Source organism: Thermobia domestica, chromosome 15, assembly GCF_964235325.1.
Source record: "Thermobia domestica chromosome 15, izTheDome1.hap1.1, whole genome shotgun sequence".
Classification (NCBI taxonomy): Eukaryota; Metazoa; Arthropoda; class Insecta; order Zygentoma; family Lepismatidae; genus Thermobia; species Thermobia domestica.
Window position 1 is genome coordinate 127,760,826 of NC_137468.1, and position 20,917 is coordinate 127,781,742.

General features: G+C 35.3%; 1 protein-coding gene across 1 annotated transcript in view; it reads right to left on the reverse strand.

The window, feature by feature from the left end:
- Positions 1–20,917, reverse strand: part of LOC145671226 (cationic amino acid transporter 2-like) — a 1,570,353-nt gene that overhangs the window by 154,838 nt on the left and 1,394,598 nt on the right. Inside the window, exon 12 of the mRNA XM_081740116.1 lies at positions 16,548–16,714. Within this exon, the coding sequence (XP_081596242.1) occupies positions 16,548–16,714 (167 nt within the window). The remainder of the gene's footprint in view (positions 1–16,547; positions 16,715–20,917) is intronic.

Here is a 20,917-nt window from a genome sequence, read left to right on the forward strand (position 1 = left end):
TTTTAAGAGGAAAATGTTTGTAACTTCAATATTAATGTGTAGAAGGCGTACTTACTATAAATTGTCCAGTGCAGTGTGAGAGTAATCTACCTTTCTAGTTCCAGGAAACTTTCCTTGTGCCAGCAAGGCAGCAGAATAAGTCCTTTTTTTCTCATTTTTGAATACTAATAAAATCTTATTTTTGGGTACTTTTTTACTCATTTTTTTAAAAACCCTTCTCATTTTTAGGAAGAGTTTTTCTTAAATTTGAGAGGAAATATTCTCAATTTTTGAGAACGTGTGTTTCTCAATTTTGCGGCTATCTGAACATTTCGAATACTTTTCTACTCACTTTTGAGTATACATGTTCTCAATTGTGAGGAGAGCATTACTAGTTTTTGAACAAAGAGTTTCTCAATGTTGATTACATTCATCTCATTTTACGGTTAACTTTCTCATTTTTGAGAAAATATGTTCTCGTTATTTTTGAGAAATAGCAGTTTCTCATTTTATTTAAGAATATTTTATTTCGCTTTTAAGAGAATTTTTACTCAAAAGTGAGTAAAATTTACTCAAATTTGAGTACATATTCTTCTTATATTTTGAACACCCACACTTTCTCACTTTTGAGAACAATGTATTCGGAGCTATTCTGAGAACACAATGTTCTCAAATTTGAGTTAATTTTACTCATTTTTAAGTATTTTTAACAGTGTAAGCGTGGGAAGGAAAACTTAAAAATTTCATTGTAGATTTTAACGTCCCTTTCAGCAGCGAGGCTACATGAGAATGGAATCAGAACCACATGAGCTCCCGCCGGGAATGGAAGACCAAGTGAGAACGTAACTAATAGTGACTATTTTTATGAATACATGTATCATATAAAAATCTCTTCAAGTCTGATACTAAAATATTATTATTATTATTATTATTATTATTATTATTATTATTATTATTATTATTATTATTATTATTATTACTATTATTATTATTATTATTATTATTATTATTATTATTATTATTATTATTATTATTATTATTATTATTGTTATTATTACTATTATGTTCCATATTATATGAGATGCAAAGTATAGTTGCAGTATTCTAGAAGAAATATTGCCTTACTGATAATGCTTATGAGAATTGTTAGGTTTCTAAAGGGGTGGATCTACTCTTCCACCCTGGGAAAGCAGTAATTACGTAAATTCATCTTCCACTCTACAAATAAAGCACTGTTTAGCACACATAACACTGGAAAAGTACTAAATTTTAAACAAGAAAGTAAAACTTTACATTTTTTTTTTGAGAAACAGATGATTGTTTAGCTTTACTGGAAAATGTTAGTTTTCATCAAGAACATTGGACGTTGAAAAATATAGTAATGGAACGAATTAATTTCTTTATACGGGCCAAACGGAAAAGCTGTCATTTATAAAGAGAGGAAAAACATAGGAAGTAAACAGATATCGAAACCTCTGCTGAGCTAGTACTCACAGAACAGTATGTTGTGTTAAAAACATTTCTTTTAGCATTTTGATTATCTGCTGACGTGTAAAAATTGCCTGAAGAAAAATAGAACAGAATACTAAACAGTTGTGCAGTGCTCACTTTAAGTCAAACACGAATATCGAAATAAGGAGTGGATCTTGGCTGTTAGCGAATAAAAACTACTATTTTCTGAACTGTTGGAGCAGCCAACTGCACATACTGATAGAAATAGAATCTACTGATAGAAATAGAAGAGATTCAAATGCTTCAGCAAAAGTGAAAATATGCTTCGTAGCAATTGAATCCCGACTATGAAAAATTATAATATGTGACCGCAGCGAAATTCGTACACGGACTCCAACGTTAGTAGTCCATGGCTTTACCGTCTGACTAACGACTATTTGCTTGCTTTCGTCTGGCATATGAATGCATTGCGGGTACCACTTTGTAACATGAACATAAATATTGAAGTGAAATAAATAGAATGATGGGATTGACAGTTTGAATTATCCACTATTGTAATGCTAATGGGGCAAACCAACATTGCATAAACTTTATTTTATATACAACCATTATTATACATTTCATTTTCATAAACTTACTGTTATGATAATTATACCGATTTCGTAATTATATCAATGTATAGATAATTTGTTGAGTAGATTTTGAATTTAGCGTCCTCAGCGATGCTATACGAGACGGGACCTACTGATTAACATGGAATCCGAACCACGTGAGATTCTACTGGGAATCTAACCAGGGTCTCCCACGCCAAAGGTATAGATAATTTTGTCTTATATAGCAGCTAATATTCTTGCTATAAAGTATAAAATAACAAAACATTTGATGTGAATAAGTGAGAAACATAAGGTATTGCAGATTACTGAAATTGCGATTTAATTCAATTTTAAGCATTATACATCTATATGATTGTTCAAGTTGCTTTATAAAGATGCAGATTATGAATTATACTATTTTTTTCAATGAAATGAAATGAAATCTTTAATTTGACGTCCCATGTGTAAGTGGATATTTTCGATTTACTTACTTGTAATAAATTAACTGTGTAAAAATATCTGGTTTAAATATATATATAATCTAATAATTTTTAAGATCATTAAATTCCAGGCCTGGATAATTATTTAAGTGCTTATATATTTATATAGTTTATAAGGTGTTCTAATGTTTATATAATTTGTATAACTTATCTGTATATAATTTGTATCATAATTATCATATTTTTTATATTGTATATAACTTTAGAGAGATTGCTTTTAAAGATTTACTTCTTAGATACATACACTGTTACATTTGCTTTCATAGTTTAAGAATCGGATACGTGCTTGTTAACTGTTAGAACTTCAAGGGGGGAGGTTGGTAGCGTCGGTTTTTTCAAATTGGTAACGAACTTTCTTTATTTTAGGTGGAGATCTTTTCGTTCTTGGATGTTGCCACGTGTGAGCCGAACCGTATATATACCGAGCTGTTTCGCTTGGTAGGCGTTCTTCTGACGCTCTGGACCACATGGTTATGTTCGACCGACGGTCCTAATGTCTGTTGGATCAACCAATTATTATTTTTTTTTCTATGCTGTTTAAGGCTGGCAGGATAGGATGTTTTCTCGGAATGACCAAGGATAGGGAATAGGAGATTTTTTTCGTAAATAACTAAAGAGTAGTTTCCTGGGCAGAATTCTTCTTTGTTTGATAGATTAATCTAATCACGCCGAACACGTGGGGATATGTATTAAATAGGTTTTTATATTTTGAGACATGTTTTAATCTCTTGGACAGGCCTGTTAAGGAATTCTAATTTCGAACTCTAATGGTTTTGGGTTCGAGTCCCCTCTGGATCGAGAGCTTTGTTTCTCGAATTAAAGTTTATTGTTTTATTTTTGATTTCCTGATCCTAATCCTGTGTTAGTGATTATCTCTTGAAAAGAGATAAGTTTGTGGTCTCCATTAGAGCGAGACCTTTATTAAGGCAAGGCCTAATTTTTGGTGGCCAGTTTATTGTTTCGAAGAGAGAGACTTGGCTAGGGCAAGGTCCATATTAAGGGCCAGTTTATAGTCTCATGAAAGAGACTTGTTTATTACCTTAAGGCTCAGTCATACAAGCGAGAAAACTTAAAACCGAGGAACAGGGGTAAAAAGAGCGTGATTTTTGAGATGTTATTTGCGTGGCTTTTACCACTGACGTAGCAGATACGTCACGAGATTGACAGATTCTCTTAACCAAAATCCCTTGCACCGCCGCAATGGTCAGAATCCGAGTCAGGAAATAGTCCGTACATTCTACACGTTGAAGCCAACGGCTCAGCTGACGAGAAAGTCTTGGACTTGGGGGTGAAACAAACTATTCTGTGTGGGGCGAGTGCTCCGGAAATTGTGGTGTGGACGAGAATCCGTGAAATCCCGGCGAAGACCTCTTTTGTCCTGGGGGCCGCGGTGGCTCAGTGGTAGAGCGTTCACCTCTGGTGCTTGGGGTCCTGGGTTCGATCCCAGCCCCCGCCAAGTGAACTTTGTGGTTGACAAACACCGTGTGCGTGGGTTTTCTCGGGGTTCCCCGTTTCCTCCCACTTTCTTCATTCCACCATTTCATTCATTTCTCATAATCACCGTCTCCTTTAGCCTAACCGGCATAACCGTGGGACGTAAAACTCAAAGATTTCATTTCATTTTTCTTTTGTCCTGTGTGCTCGCATATATCTGCTTCGAAATGCAACGGGCAGGGGGAGGGAGAAGTTGGCACTTGCTTGCAGGGGGTAATGCTGAAAACCTGTTTGGCTCGAACATAGCAGCATCAAGTGCTCATCAGCCTACAAATCCATCCATACGTCACGATTGCCGTGGCGCATAGAAGAGCCAGTTCGAATTGTTCAAAGTATGCAAAGAGAAATGAAGGGTGAGGGCAGCCCCCTGCAAGATAATACCGAAGACTTTCTGACGACCCATAATCAACATTCTCCGTAGCAGAATGGTAGATAATTTAATTATAACTAGGGCAAGTACACACACACACACACACACACACATATATATATATATATATATATATATATTGTCGGGAACAAAACAAAATACATTAGCTGTAAAAGTATTTTTGACATTCTTGCTGTTTGCCTTTTTAGAACTTTTCTGCACATTTTTCGTGCTTTTCAGTTTATTATTATTATTATTATTATTATTATTATTATTAAGAAGAAGAAGAACGCGACTACAGTTTCCCTATTGTTTTTCCACAAGTCGATATAACATTCGCACTATATAAAAATTGCACTACAGTTCAACAATGACCTCTCGTGTGAACCTATAATTTTGTTTCGCTGTATCAAACATATCATAAAAGTATTGCGTAGGTATAATTTTACGTTGCAAGGAGACGTACTTTAATTCAAACTTATTTTGACGTACTTTAATTCAAATATTTGTAATAAATCTCAGCTAAGGTACAGTGAAAATAGCATATTTTAGAATAATACTCGACGTCATAATATATTTTAAGGCTCTTTCAGTGCATTTTCCACGTTTATGACAAGCATTTTTTACGCGTTTTTTATTTATCGTATTTTTTAAAGAGCGAGTCGTAATTATAGCAAATATCTGAGCTCTAATTACAGAAAAGAAAAAAAAAGACTGCTATATCATTGAATAATGTGTAAATGCATACAATCACCAAAAATTCATGAAATGGAAACCACTGTGTTACACACTTTATACAGTACGTGCAATGGTTGCGTTTCTGAAAACTTAGGATTTATCTGTTATAGGATCCATACACGGTCCACCGTTTGTGCAAACAGTTTGACCGTGTATGGAGCTGTATGAACTGTTTGCGCAAACGTTTGTGCAAACATTTTCCACATCGAACTCGTTCGAAAATTGTTTACACGAACATGATGTTTGCGCAATCACGTGGAATGTGTATGGGCATGTTTGTGCAAACACGAGTTTTATTTCTAAAGAGGCCCATAGATGATCCACGGCTTGTGCAAACACTGTGTTTGTGCAAACATTCGGCCATACACGGTTCAACTGTTTGCACAAACTTCAGTTCAATTTTGAGTTTGATCGCGTAAATATGTCCACTGAAGCAGCTCGTTTAGCGATAGTAATTGCTTGTGCTTTGGAAGCGGAAATACCTGCGAAACCAAAACGGAAGAAGAGGGTGTGGATGAAAGAGTGGTTCAAGAAACGGTATAAGTTTAGTCATCAAAATTTACCTAGGTAATATTCGAACTTGAGGTAAGTTCGACTGTGGACTATAAAAATTATTTACGAATGGATTCAACTACATGTGGTGAAATACTGGAAAATTGATTGTATTCCTCACTGACTATCTATCCGCCTTCTAATATATTTTCTTCATTTTAGCCACCAATTTCTCATACGCCGCATTTTTTAGATTCCTGTTTTTATAATCTTCACTCTTTACCTTCCACAGTTCAGGTAAATTTCGGTAAAGTTCAATAAATTCTCTCCAGAATTATTGATTCCTATTCATTGACGCCATAGCGCAAAAAATAAGGTCTGTACACTAGGCCTCTTACTCGGAAATAAAGCTCGTGTTTGCACAAACATGCCCATACACGGTCCACGTGTTTGCGCAAACATCATGTTCGTGTAAACAATTTTTGAACGAGTTCGATGTGGAAAAAGTTTGCACAAATGTTTGCGCAAACAGTTCATACAGCACCATACACGGTCAAATTGTTTGCACAAACCCTGGACCGTGTATGGGCCCTATAAGTAGGAGACCTAATGTAGAAACGCTTATTTCTCGCACTGTGGTGTTAATGAATAGGATTCAAGAATTCTGGCAACAATTTATTGAACTTTATCGAAATTTACCTGAACTGTGGAATGTAAAGAGTGAAGATTATAAAAACAGGAATCTGAAAAATGCGGCCTCACACGTTTCTATAATAATTTGTCCAAGCGTCTGGGGTGCAATGGCTGTTTCAAATTTAAGTCCTCGTACGTGTTTCCGCACGCAAGATAATGAAAGTGCCAAAGAACCTCTGCTCGCGAGATATCGCATCTCTCACATTTGTATCCTGTTCTCGAATAAGAGTAGTACCCATTTCCAATATTTCACCAAATAAAGTTGAATCTATTCGTAAATAAGACCACAGTCGAACTTATCTCAAGCTCGGCAACAGGCATGTAGCCAAGGGGGGTTTAGGGGGGTCAGGATCCCTCCTTCGAGTCCAGAAATGAAAAAAATAAGGGAAGATTAAACAAAATGAAATGAGAAAAAAAGGATCAGCGTTAAAAATAAACTACAGGAAGCTTTTGGTACTCTTTCTCATGAGGAAATTTGTATTACTTGCAATACATGGTGGAGAGGTGAGTGAGATATCCTGGAAGAGACAGGGAATTTGCAATTTATATAAGAGTTTCGGAATTGTCAGAATTTCTGCTACTAGTCAGGGAGATTTCAAGCTTCCGAAAGCATAGTGCCGTTGTGTAATTGCGTGGACATTTTTTTAAATCATAATTTTTCATCGCATCCTTACAGTATCAAACATGTTATTTCAAAAACAATGTTCTACTGCTCTTTTGACATGTTATTTGGAACAGACAGTAGTTGACGGAATAATAAATACAAAAATTTATGTGGAAAGAAAGTTCTGTTAACATTTGGTTCAACAGAGAAAGGAAAGCAAATATAGTTGAGTTTAGCTGTGTTTAGTTTATCGTCCCTTTCAGCAGCAAGGCTATATGAGACGTGGACCTACTGATTAACGTGGAATCCGAACCACATGAGCTCCCGCAGGGAAACGAAGGAACGCAAATATTGTAAAATACTTTACAAGACATTATTGAGTATGTAATGTTTATAATAGTGAATATGTACTTTTTATAATAGTTGAGGTCATAATGAAAGGAAAATTGTTATATTTGAATAAACAGAAGAAGGGCGTAAATAGTTTATAATTTTTTTCAATACGCTTTTTTATTATTATTATTTTACTCGAAATTTCTTCATTATTTTACTCGAAATTTCTTCATAGTTTGTTATTAAAATACTTAGCAACATATCCTCATTTTATTGTCCTAATAAACCAATATATGTTGATAGTAGAGATGCAAAAAAGCCGGCTTTTTTGAATCGATGGTTTTTTTCACATAAAAAGCAGGCTTTTTTGGAAAAAAACCGAGAATTTTGGAAATTTTGGCTTTTTTCAACTTCATGATTTTTCTATCTAAATAGCTTTCTTATAGTATATTCTATAGTTAGATAAGAATTCCATGACCTGAATGTGATATTTCGCTCTGAAATTCACCATCAAGATGGATGGAGCACATGTTTTACGAATTAAAGCTAACAAGAAGAATGTAGTATTGGAGGGTAATTATAGAGGCTATTTAACTTTATTTTAACTTTTGAGTTATCGACATCTTGTTTCTTCTCTAGTTTGTCATCCGTGTTTCATTTCTAAGAGCTTTTAGTACTCTAGCTTCTAGCGCAAAAGTTAAACTTGCCCGTTTTTCTATTTATCCGTCAAAGCGTACGTTTTTCAATATATCCGTCAAACCGCACTTCCACATTTCTGTTATACTGTAGCTGTGAAGTGATTTAGCAATAATTTTCCGGACACAACCTTACCAATTTATACAAATAATCAGTAGCGGATTTAGAAAAGTACTTTAGGAGGGGTTTTTCTGATTGTTTCGTTTCCTAAAAAGTCCTAATTTTATTTGGGAAGTGCTTGAAGTTTATGAGTACAGGCATAACTAATATTTCGTTTCGTTTATATGTTTAGCAATAATCTTCCGGATACAACTTTAAAAATCATTTTATGCTGAGAATCAGTGGCGGATTTAGAAAAGTATTTTGGGAAGGGTTTCTTACTAATGTTTAGTTTTTTTAAACATTCGTAATTTTTATTTGACGGGAGCTTAAAGTTTATGAGTAAAGGCATAAATAATATGGTAAAGACGGGGAAAACGGACATGCTAAGCAGTTTTCTGTTGCTTGTATGAATACGAATGACCGAAGAGAATTCAAGATGTTTCTTACAAACCAGTATGCTTTGTACAAAGTAAAAGTATAACAAAGAAATCAATTTGTCAATTAGTCAAGGATGTATTGAACAATTGGTATACAAGGATACAAGATGTCCATATGCCCCATGGAGTGGGGCAGAAGGACAAAAATAGTGGGGCAAACGGACAGTTACAGTTAAAGTTTATAAACCACTAACACTGTTACAATGAATGCGTACAAAGTATGCATCACGACCATTTGGATCGCATTTCACATGGAACCAGAAAGAACAACGTATACACATTGCCCAGTCTTCTCCCTCCAGATATCGTTTCCATGAGTTAAACTTCTAGCTGTAGCATAGGACAATGATTGCGCTACAAGTGCACTAAGTGTTTTGTGACGTTGTATGAAACCATGCTCCCAATCTTTACCAGCCATTTTTGGATCATTATTGAATATGTGTTTGTATGTGTTCTCAACAGCAAAGTTGTACGCCAACTTTCGTAATTCGCTTAGAGTTAGCCCAAATCCCATTTCGTCCAAGGCAAGTAGATAGATGCTTTTCTAATTCATTTTCTGCTGTGCTGAGAATGTTGTATGATTTCCAAACTTTCGGATTATGTGCGATGACATAACGCTCGTCGTAGTGTATTACGAGGGACATTAATAGTTGTCGCTGCAGTTGACAGAGGCATCTTGTCTTCACGTACGGCTCTAACAGCAGCGGCTATGCACTCATTTTCCTATTTACATCTGTGTGTTGTACGAGATCGATAACGTACCATCTTTGGAAGAAATGGTAGTACTAATAAGAAACCTCTTAAGTAATATACATACACAGAAATATTGTTTTTCTAAGCATTTAGGTCACTGTCCGTTTGCCCCGCTAATTGCGTGTCCGTCTGCCCCGCACACACATTGGTTTAAAATATTTCTGACCCTACTCAATAGATAGCACGCAACATTCATTTACTCTAGTGGTGCGTGTGACTATCCATCTATTGTCTGCTGCTCCTCCCGCGAATGTTTAGCAACTTTCCTTCCTTGTCAAATATCTAATTTCTGAAGTCGAGTTTTTAGAAATCATGTTTTGGGACACTTACCTCCGTGTAATTGTTGCCAATTTCTTCGCAATAGTGCTGTACACATACGATATTCAGTGAATCCTACTCCTGCGATGTGAAGCACGAACTATAATCAAACACCACACATGACTCAACTCACTGTTGCCAGGTTAGCATATTTCCTATTACTATATTTCTTAACTCCTGTCCGTTTGCCCCCACCGTCCATCTGCCCCGTCCTTACCATAGATATTTCGTTTGTTGCAGACATTCCGTTACTTTGGGGAACGGGCTTCAGTCCGAAAGACCGCCCCCCTAACCTTCGCAAAACCGTCACTGCTGGTAATTAGTAATAATAACGATTTAAAAACAATAAAAAAGGAAGTCGCCCAACTCACAGTACACGCACTATTTCTACATTCACAGATGGAATGAAGAAAAGCTTTGTCAGAATGGTCGAATGCTGGTTGAATCCCGGACTTCCCGATAGAAGCGCAAAAGCTAGTCACTCAGTCATGTTTGTTGTGCAGTTGTATTTAGCTTAACTTAAATATATTCCGTAGTCTTTTTTTTGGGGGGGGGGGGTTCCGTAATGATATGTTGAATCCCTCTTGTTAAAAATTCAGAAAACTTGAGGATTGGGTAAACTGTGATGGTGGTTCTATAAAACTTAACTGTAGAATTTCAAGAATATACAGAACCAAAAGCTCTAGATGTGCAGTCTTTAAGTGTATCATATAAATCTAAGTATTTCTCTTATGTTTTATTTTAATTTTATTTTGTTTCAAAAAGAGGGTATGGAATATTTTGAAGTAAAAATACTACATACTATTTTGCTAGTTATTTGTGTATTCTTTAAAAAGAAGTGTTTACTTTTAGGGTTGGCTGATTTACACCATTTTTTTTTTTTTTAATAACTGGTTTAAACCACAAAAATAAAAAGAATGAAAAATGCGAATCGTGTGAACTTCATGGTAACGTTTCCAGATATCAAACCACCTGCAATAGTTTTATTTCCCTTTCACCTTTTAATCAAGGTGTCCCATGTTCAATTCTCGGTCGAACCACAATCCTTCTTTCATGCGTAACCCAAGTAGCGGTTCGGATGTCAGTTTAAGCGAAAGTCTTCTCCTTGATAACCTCGGTATTTCGTAAGGATGTTAAGCCTAAATATACGAAACAAACCAAATTGTATATTTCTACATGCCTAAATGCGTGTTGTTTTATAAAGAAGCCAATATTGCTTAAATATATTGATAGAAATTGGCAAAATTTATCGATTGCCTGCGCAGCTTCCAACATTAGCTTGGATTGGACTTTCAGAGATATGTACGTACTAAATTTGTAATTTAATACCTCAGTTTTAGCGTACTGATTATGGTACGTTGACCTTTAAATTTTACATGCAAAGCAATAACAGGATTTTCCCGTTATTGTCTTACATTTCAAGTAATGACGGGATTTTCCCAATGGCTAGGGCGGGAGATTCTCAACTTAAGAAATTTACTGACCGCACTTCTTTAAGCTTATGGGAGTTCTTCCGGCATAACCCCGCTGTTGCATAATAACATCAAGGCGAAACAAACTTAGGCTATTTCTGTGAATATGTAATATAAATACATAAAGCAAAAAATCTAAGTCAAAAAAGCCTGGTTTAAACCAAAAAAGCCTGGTTTAAACATCCCCCCCCCAAAAAACGGGTTTTTGGCATTTTCAAAAACAACCACGGTTCTTGCCAACTCTGCTTACTTTTGTATATAGGAGGTTAAAAAATTCTTATTATATACATTGGTTAATCCTGTGGAATTCATAATGTAAATATGTTGAAGAAAAATTGTTTGAAATATTTTTTCGAAATTCATAGTTTATTTTCGATGTTTTATATTATTATCAGCATCAACCACTAATTAAATGATTTTTTATGTTATAGAGAAGCGATACAAAGTCTGTTTTATCAATTTAAAGCAGTATTTTGAAAAAAGCCCAAAATTTCCGAAGCAAAAAAGCAAAGCAGAAAAAACCGAGTTTTTTTCCAAAAAAGCCGGTTTTTTTCCGAGCCCTTGCATCTCTAGTTGATAGTAAAGTATTTTAGATTGATCGAGCTCCTGGGCCTTCAGAATTTCATGTCACTCCCCCTCCGTTACGAAATCCTGGCTAAACGAACCAATATATGTTCCAGTAAAAAAGTTTAGAATGATCGAGCCCCTGGTGTGATGACCACCGTATTTCATATCACGATCCTCCCTCATTACGAAATCCTGGCTACGTGCCTGTAGGCAATTAAATTTTGATGACTAAACTAGACCGTTTCTTAAACCACTCTCTCATCCACAACCTGTTCTTCCTTTTTGGTTTCACGGGTTTTTCCCCTTCCATGCACAAGCCATTATTATAGCTAAACAAGCTGCTTCAGTGGACATACTTACGTGATCAAACTCAAAATTGAACTGAAATTTGTACAATAATGCTGCTTTTCCTTGCCAGCAGACGTCGCATGCGGATCTTCCCTCGCGAACTACTTTATTGTATCCCTCCGAATTCTACTGTGGGTGGGGCTTAGGCCCTGTCGAACTTTAAGCACAAGATGTCGCTACAGTGCAGAGAAACTTTACGCTGTTACAAGGGTTTCGTTTTCCACGTACAGTATCGATATATCAAAACTGACTTTACAAGTTATAGTGCGAATGTCAAGTGCAAAGTTCCTTCAAAACGGATTTTTATTAGCATGTGGGGTTCTGGAGATAATTGCATATGAAAATGACGTTTATTCCCCATTTTTATAACAAATTTACTCATTAAGGATGAAAATTTTTAAATTTTTGTTCTGAAGGATTTGTGCCGACATGTTTTGTGAAGAATATATATATATATATATATAAAACTCCATAGTTCTCTCTTTAGTCGTAACTGAGAAAAATGTTCAAAACGGAAGGTCTGTTCTGCGCTTTTTTGTGGAGGTATGGAGTCCTCTTAACTTAACCTCTTACCTTGTATTGTTATTTAGCCAGGGTTTTCTTTTCGCAGGTTCTCTGGTTTTTCTGGAGTCCTGTGTAGATAGGCCAAGCATTTTCTTTGATTCAAAGAATTACTTTTAAAGAGGAGGCAAAGTGGAGCTGCGCCGCTAAAGAGGGCAGATGAACTTATGGCACAGGACCCTTATAAATCAGAGCATAAACTAGCATGTATTCGTATCTAAGTAAGGAGTGATGGGTTCAGAGTTCGATCCCTCAGGGTGAAGTTTTCAGAGTCCTAAAAGAGAACTCTTTTCTGCACCTCATAGAGAAATTTTGACCTTTTGCTCATATCTAGTCTACGAATAAAATATTATAAAAGCCTAAGTAATGTTTCGTTCATTAAAACAAAAACTTCGCTGTACCCGGATGTTGTAAGAATATTAATAATCATTCCCCTAGACAATTAAGTTTTTGAGAGGAGCCAGTGAAGGATTAATTAGATATAATCCTTCATTCTGTTTTCATTTATGTAGTATATTGTTCTTCCTGTTCTGTTAGAATAAGACTAGTGAGATAGAAAGGAATTAAAGGTTCTTGAGCCAGAGTGATACTACTTAGTAGAGGAGGTAAATATATATATATAAAGAAGTTTTATTTTTTCATACTACACATGCTTACGTCGCCTAGGTAATGGAGACGGTGATGATGAGAAATGAATGAAAATTGTGGAACGAAGAAAGCGCACACAGTGTTTCTTCACCACATATCTCACTTTGTGCAAGCTGGGATCGAACCAAGGACCCCATAGACCAGACGTGAACGTATATATATAGGAATAGGTATCAAGAGCATGAATCATTTTCATTTTGGACGGATAGTTTCAAGTTGGTATTTAAGTCAGAACTCTGTTCCTAATGAGTTAAGTTGATTTGGAGTTTAACGTCCCTTTCAACAGCAAGACCATATGACACGTGGACGTATTGATTAATGTAAATACCGAACCACGTTAACTCCCGCCGGGTGATGATGATGATAGTTTTGAGTTTAACGTCCCGGTTAGCAGCCTGGCTATATGAGTCATGCACCTACTGATTAACATGGAATCCGAATCATATGACCTCCCACCGGGGATCGAACCTGGGTCTCCCACGCCAAAGGCACGTACTCTAATTCCCGCCGGGAATTGAAATCTGTTCTCATTGCAAGAATGTTAACGTTCGTTATTTTACTGTCTTCGTATAATGTGATGAACATGGCGAGTAAATACGACTCAGCTTTGAAATGTGACAGTTCATTTGATTTTCTTCTTTCAACCACTTCAAAATATAAATTTATATTTTAAAAAATCCATCCCTATATTAGAAAAAGAAACTTTCTGCACTCAGGCTCGAACCGCCGTCCTCCGTTTCTAGATCTCCAACAGCATTATTAAGCAAGTTGAATACAGAGGCAAATCACGATAATGCGTTTGATATAGATAATAGATTTGCTCCAAGCGCAGATTTACACTAGGAGTATTAAATAGTCATTGTCTGTCTTTTTCAGTAGTTTCAACTGAAGATATTGACTGATTTCCCATATTGGAACTTAGTGTGAAGAGTGAATTGTACGTATGTTTCTCTCAAAAATACATTATTTTCTGTTGTTTCAAGTTTACATATTTGTAAGTGTTCCTAATACCTGTGCACTGTGTGGAGTCATTTTCCCTTGGAATATTCTTCGCTTAATTATCTGATAGACTAAAATTTCATAACAATCAAAATTTTTTGCTTATAGTTTTCTTATTTTCCTATTTTTCTCAAAAATCATAAATAATTATTCATTACTACACTGCTTTATTAAGGAAAGCACAAAGGAGCGATAATATATTAAGAAAACTGAGTTATTAATGAAAATGTGGAAGTTACAGTATATGTGTATATGTGATAATACACCCCTAACATCCCTGAGATGTTTCGAAGAATCAAAGTTGTATTTCAAAGATTAAGAAAAGCTAACCTGAAACTTCATCTATGGAAATGCCATATAATATATAACAATTTAGAAAGATTAGGTTTTAATTTGGAAGAGATTGGCTATATGCAGTTCTATCAAAAATTGAAGCGATCACTAAAATTCCTGAACCAATAACTGTTAAAGATTGTCGCTCATTTTTAAGTTGCCTGAAGTTCTTTCGTAGTTTCATCAAAAATTCTTTCATAGGTAAACCCCTAATCAGATCATGGCTCTATTCTACTGCTTAGCATACATATCTTTCCGCAGTCTGTTCTTAACGCCGATTATTTTAAAGAACGACTATTTACAAAAAAAAAAAGTTTTAATTCCAAATGAAAGAATACATAATTTGAAACAAAAGAAATATAATAATTTACAATCAAAGATTGTTCTAACGAAGAATTTCTTCTCAGAGGAAAATTTACTTAGCAAAGCTTTCTCTAAAAGTGACAGAATACAGAATTCGAAACGACAAATTTATTTATTCGCAATTTTAATATGATCACATTTTCCCATTCTCACGCGAAACAATACGTGATTTCAACAAAAATTTCGAGGATACTTTTACAAAATTTCCAGGTGAGACGGTGTTTCACAACGTCTTTCAAGACACGTGAACTCTAGCGATATGGGATATACAATGTTGTAAGACGCGATAAAATTCTATTCAAGACGTTAGTACTATTGTTCCCGAGACGATAGGGACATGCCTTGGTTGGCATTAGTCCCAGTAAAAGTCCATAACGCTATGTTTCTTACGTTAAACGAAACGTTACGATATACTCATGTGTCTAGTCATTGTCATTTACAATTCCGAAATTCCTGAATATCTCGTATTTGGGAGTTGAACTCTTGCAAGTTGAACTCTTTGCAATAAGTCTGAGTTCCATTCCTTTGTTTGTCCATAGACTTAGCGTAATGTTTGCTGTGAACATCTTCAATGAAAAGGTGTGAAATATACATTTCCTTATAACCATATAAAGATTCATTTAAGTCATAATAGAGACTTGTAGTTGAAGGAGGGAAAGGAACCTATTTCCATGAGATTGAATTAAATTCCTTATGTGGAATGTCCTCTATTGAAAATATCTAAGTTTACTCCCTCCTGCTTCAAGAACATTTTCAAGTTCACAAGAGGTTATCAAATCAATTAACCACGATTATATTCTTACATACTTTCACCCAAAATCACACCTTTGTACTCATTGCAATCAGAAAATTGTCAGGTAAACAAGACGGGGACTTGTTAGGGAAACAAGTATTCAACACACAATTCTTTGATTGCGAGTCAGGAGCAATATGACAATATTGGTTAGGAAAAGCATAGGAAAACATTAGGACGCCTGCTCTTCAAGGCGACAGCGACGAATTCATTGGATGACGAAGAGGCGACATGTCTGTCTTAATGCTCAACACGCCCTCTGGTGTCCGAATATGAAAACAAGTTCAGTTCATGAGTAAGCAGCACATAGAGACGAAGTCTTAATCCAATGTTCCCGTGCGTATGTGAACTCCAAGTTGACCTATAAACGGGTAATTTGGAAAGTATTTTTTTTAAAAAGACAAGAGTGAACAAAACTTTTGAAAGACGAACAAAAATTAAACAAAATTACAAGCTGAGTTAGTTTGTAATCTGACCATTACGCACTGCTAGTTGATGGGCATATTATTTTGGTTTCTTTCTAGATTACTTTTTATGGAAATTGCATCTGAAAAAAAAAACTGTATTTTCGCTTTCGTTTAGTGTCATGATATATTCTTCTTGAAGAAAATTTTAAAAAATAGAAAAAAGCATTGAGATTAATCTAAATTTATTTCAAGTCGAGAAAGTTCTAAGAAGATTTGATGGAGGTGATGCACTTCCTTATTGACAATTTTGTCTATAGGACGTTTTCCGCAAGCTTTATAACGAGGCGTTATTAGTTAGATATAATGCAACTACTTTCATACGTAGTGGACAGAAACTGACAACTTGATTCAGAAATTTCTTTCTTTCTTTTTATTTAATTTTTTAATGAAAAGAATGATCTTATATGAATTATCTTATACTCTTATTCTAAGTATTACTGACCTTGAATGTTAATTGCTGATGAGACTGAGGCTGCCTTCCGATCACCAGTAAAAGAAACACAAAACAAAAGGAAAATATAGTTACTAAAATTATTGTCCATAATTCTCCATTGCTTAGTTCCGTTTTCGCAAACTTAATAAACAGACAGAATGCAACAGCAGTAATGCCTATAAATACAAATATCATTTTTAAAAAGGTTAATTTAAATTGTCATATAAAATAAAACCTTTACATGAAACTACACATTTTGGTAATATATTCTTGTATACTAGGGATATTTAAGTTTTAAAACATTCTCTTGCTTAGACTCTGATTGTGTAAAGATTATAACTGAAATTCAGAATTTATTATTTCTGATTTTACTAAACGACTTAACCAAAAAACTATAAGTAATTCTTGTATAAAGTGATAAAGGCACAATATGGTTTCCTTTTGATAATAGGATTGTCTGGGCATGACTAATTACATACATTTTAAGTTATGTTCTCATTTCTACATCTTTACGGTTGGATCCATATACAATTCACAGTCTTTTACTACCCTTTAAACATGGGGGTGGGTTCCGGATCTTATTCCCGATGGAACCTTATGTGATTTGGTTCCAACGTGAAGTTGTAGGTCGGCTTCTCACATAGCCCAGGTGATTTAGATTGTATACTCTAATCCAAAGATTTTTTTTTAAATCAACAACAAACGTCTCTTCACGTATGACTTTAAAATTGTTAAGTTGAATGGACAACGATCCTTAAGAAATTTATTTTGTAATGGTAGTAATATAATTGTTCTTTTTAAATTAATCCACGATGGTACTTGAATATTATAAAGCCAATTATCGTAAAGCTAGATTTACACGAAACAATAGACTTGACTTGATTTTGAGTTTAACGTCCCGTTCAGCAGTGAGGTTATATGAGACGTGGACCTACTGATTAACGTGGAATCCGAACCACATGAGCTCCCGCCGGGAATCGAACCCGGGCCTCCCACGCCAAAGGCGCGTACACGAAACAATAGAATTATATATACTAAAAGTTAAGTAATGTCTCCATTCATTATAGTCCACAATTCGATTGTTAAGGAGAGCAGAATTTTGATCTTAAATTCATACTATGTTTATCGGATTCTATTCTAAATAGAAATAAAATTGTAGTTTGTAAAACTTCTGAATAGTATGCATATTAGAGAAACAGTTCCAAGTTTAGAAACTGAACACTTTAGGGAAGTTTTGGGGAACCCATTATAAATATTAGTAGCGTGGTATTTAAGTTTACGAAAACCATAAGACGTTTCAGAACAATGCAAGATGGGAACATTTCTAGAGCAAAGAGCAATGTTATCACTAGGGCTACCACAGTTGTGTAATAAAAGCTCTTATATGATCGACAGTTATGCAAACTGCAACATGTTCAATAAATAATGTTTCGGCACTCCGAAAATATCAATTTCATATTGCATGCTTCTGCATATTTTTGGGTTTCACATGAGTTCATAATATTTAAAGATACTCTGGCAATTATACATATTTTTCTTTCTTTATAAAAGTTATAAATTTATAAAGAAAAGTCCTGCCACGTGCAAACTGTGTGCATATCATGAAATAAGATACAGAAAAAGTGATCATCACCATCATAAGATACTCACTTGCCGCAGCTGAGAAGCTTCCATGCTCCACGGTCCTCCGCTAATCTCCGCTAAGAAAAAGTGATAGTTTACAGAATAATTGCAGCACTATTTCAATTTAGGTATTGTTAGTGGCAACTGAAAAACAGAAACTCCTCTTCGTCTCTATTCGTCCACTTTAATCTTAACAATTGGGTGAGAATTCAAGCTCAGTCTTAAGGGAAACAAACAGAGTTTGGTTGCGGTTTTCGGAATTAGGTTTTCTAAAGTAAAACATTGTAGTGTGAATTTGTAAGAAGATTTTAGCGACAGAAGAAATGTCACCAGTGAAATAACCGTTACTTGATATGCTGCGTCTATACATGCGTGAAAATGAACGCGTACTGACCACAGATAACCAAGTTTTGTACTCACTGTGAATGAGCGGTAAGCGTCCCAACTCGTTTTCTGATGTCATACAATATTCGGAAACAGCAAACCTCATGGAAAATGTTTTAATTTTAAAATGTGCCAAACAGTCTACGCTACATGAAAATACCTGTAATGAAGCTGTTACAGTTGCATCATTACCATTTTCATTTAATTTTAAATAAATCTTTTTAATTCAATTATGCACATAATTAGAACAACGTTAGTGAATATCATTTTAAAATTTGTGTGTTTAAAGAAGCAAAGGACACTCTTTATTTTCCTTCACTATCCGAGACTAAAATGTTTTCTTTTTTGTATTCTCTATACCTGTCGTTGCGGCGAAGACATTAAAAGACCATTCCTTTGTCTCTTAACATCTCCGCTGCCTAAGCCACGCGTAGCAGACGACACATACAGAAGACCCTTCGTGAGCCCAAGCAAAGGAAAGAAAAGAGCTCTAAGCATCTTTTTGTGAAACAGGAGAAAAATAGTAAAGTCTGCACAAACTGAATAGAATCCAAGTGGAAAATAATCTGTGTGAATTTGTCAAACTCGCGTACTCGTCACTATGGCTCCACGTAGAACCTAGATAAAATTTTAACACAGAACTGTAAGATGGTCCAAAAGCACGCACCAGACGAAAAGACGCCAAATCAACCCCTATAAAAATTTTCTATATAACTTGTGAAATTTAAAGAAATTACGTACTTTGGAGAGACGACGCTCAAACACCGTATATGGGCGGAGACAAATAACATCAAATTTAGGACACCAAAATAATTTAACGAATGAGAGAACAGAGAGGAAATCGAAGACGCAGTTAGAGGCGTATCCAAAAAGATCGACAGGTTAAAAATTCAAAACCCCAAGTCAATCGTAATCAAGTCCATCACCGGGAACCATCATATCACCAAACACGAAAACACACCCGGAACTTACACACGCACCACATTAGTAATCACAAGTTAATTAACCGAGAATTATGTGCGGCTAAACTCACCGACGCCCAGTGTATGATGTTGTAACTTCGCTAAAGCATAGGGACTTACACATAGCACATAGATATTCTTCAACTATCTATCTATCTATCTATCTATATATATATATATATATATATATATATATATATATATATATATATATATACTTTTAACACTCCGAAATATCGCAAAACGCTTAGAGACATTTTTGAGTGACAGATTTTGGGGCATATAAACATATTTACGAGCTATTACAGACATCCAGTGATAACGGACTTAAAAGTGGCCTGCACACTCACCGAAAGCACTTACACTAGCTTTAATAATACGTAATCAGTTTGAAGTACTATAAATACTATTTAAAAACAATTAATACAATTAGTCCGTGTAAAACTACACTTCTGACACAAAGAGTGATGTTGGTGCAGTATGACATTTAAAAGTCCTATTGAGGTTAAAAGTGCATCATATCAGAAATGGACCAACAGGAACCCCACTTTGATGGACCAGGAGACGCCCAAGTGCGACGCTCCTTGCAGTTTAAGAGGAGGACGCAGCAGGAGTCTAAGGAAGGAACTCAGGACCTAGGACACTCCTCGCGGAAGAAGGAAGCCAGGAAACGCAGGGACATATGTGTGTGTGTGTGGTCAGCTCATTGGCGACGACGAAAGTGGTGAGAGCAGTGTGGACAGCAAAAGGTAGGGCCCATCCAAATTATTTTTTGTTGATGCTAAAAGGGAAATTTTCGGCATTGAAGAAAATGCAAGACGTTCGCAGTATAAAACTTAAAGTCGGAACTATTTGAAAACTTTAACGCATTTTCATCGCATGGAGAGTAGATTTTCCAATTCGAACTATAGTTACCAAACATTAGAATTTTATTTTTCTTTTTGAGCTAGGCTATTTACATAGAGAGACACTTTGACAATGTTACTTATATATATTCTGTGACATCAGTGACCATGTCGTTGTTTTAATTAAAGAGATAGTAGTTTATGTAATTTTTCTATTTGTCAGTGGCGGCTAATGTTAGTGTTGCAGCGTTGCGCAACGACCAAAGTATTTCAAGAAAAAAACATTATTATCAATACTAGTAAAGAACAGAAAAAGTACTTCTTAATACTCCCATATATACTTTAAATTATATATTTTTTTACTTCTGTAACTGTCCGTTTCGTTAATCCGTTTTAAAAAGCGAAAACTAATCCGTCACAGAGTCTCTCATTTATATTGTGTTGCAGCGAGCATACAACGACCAGATTCCTTCAGCGCGGGAATCGGAGCGAATGTTTAGTCTCCTTTCCCCTATCTCACAAGTTAAAGGGACTGGTCGTTGCAGTGCTTCTGCAACACAGCACG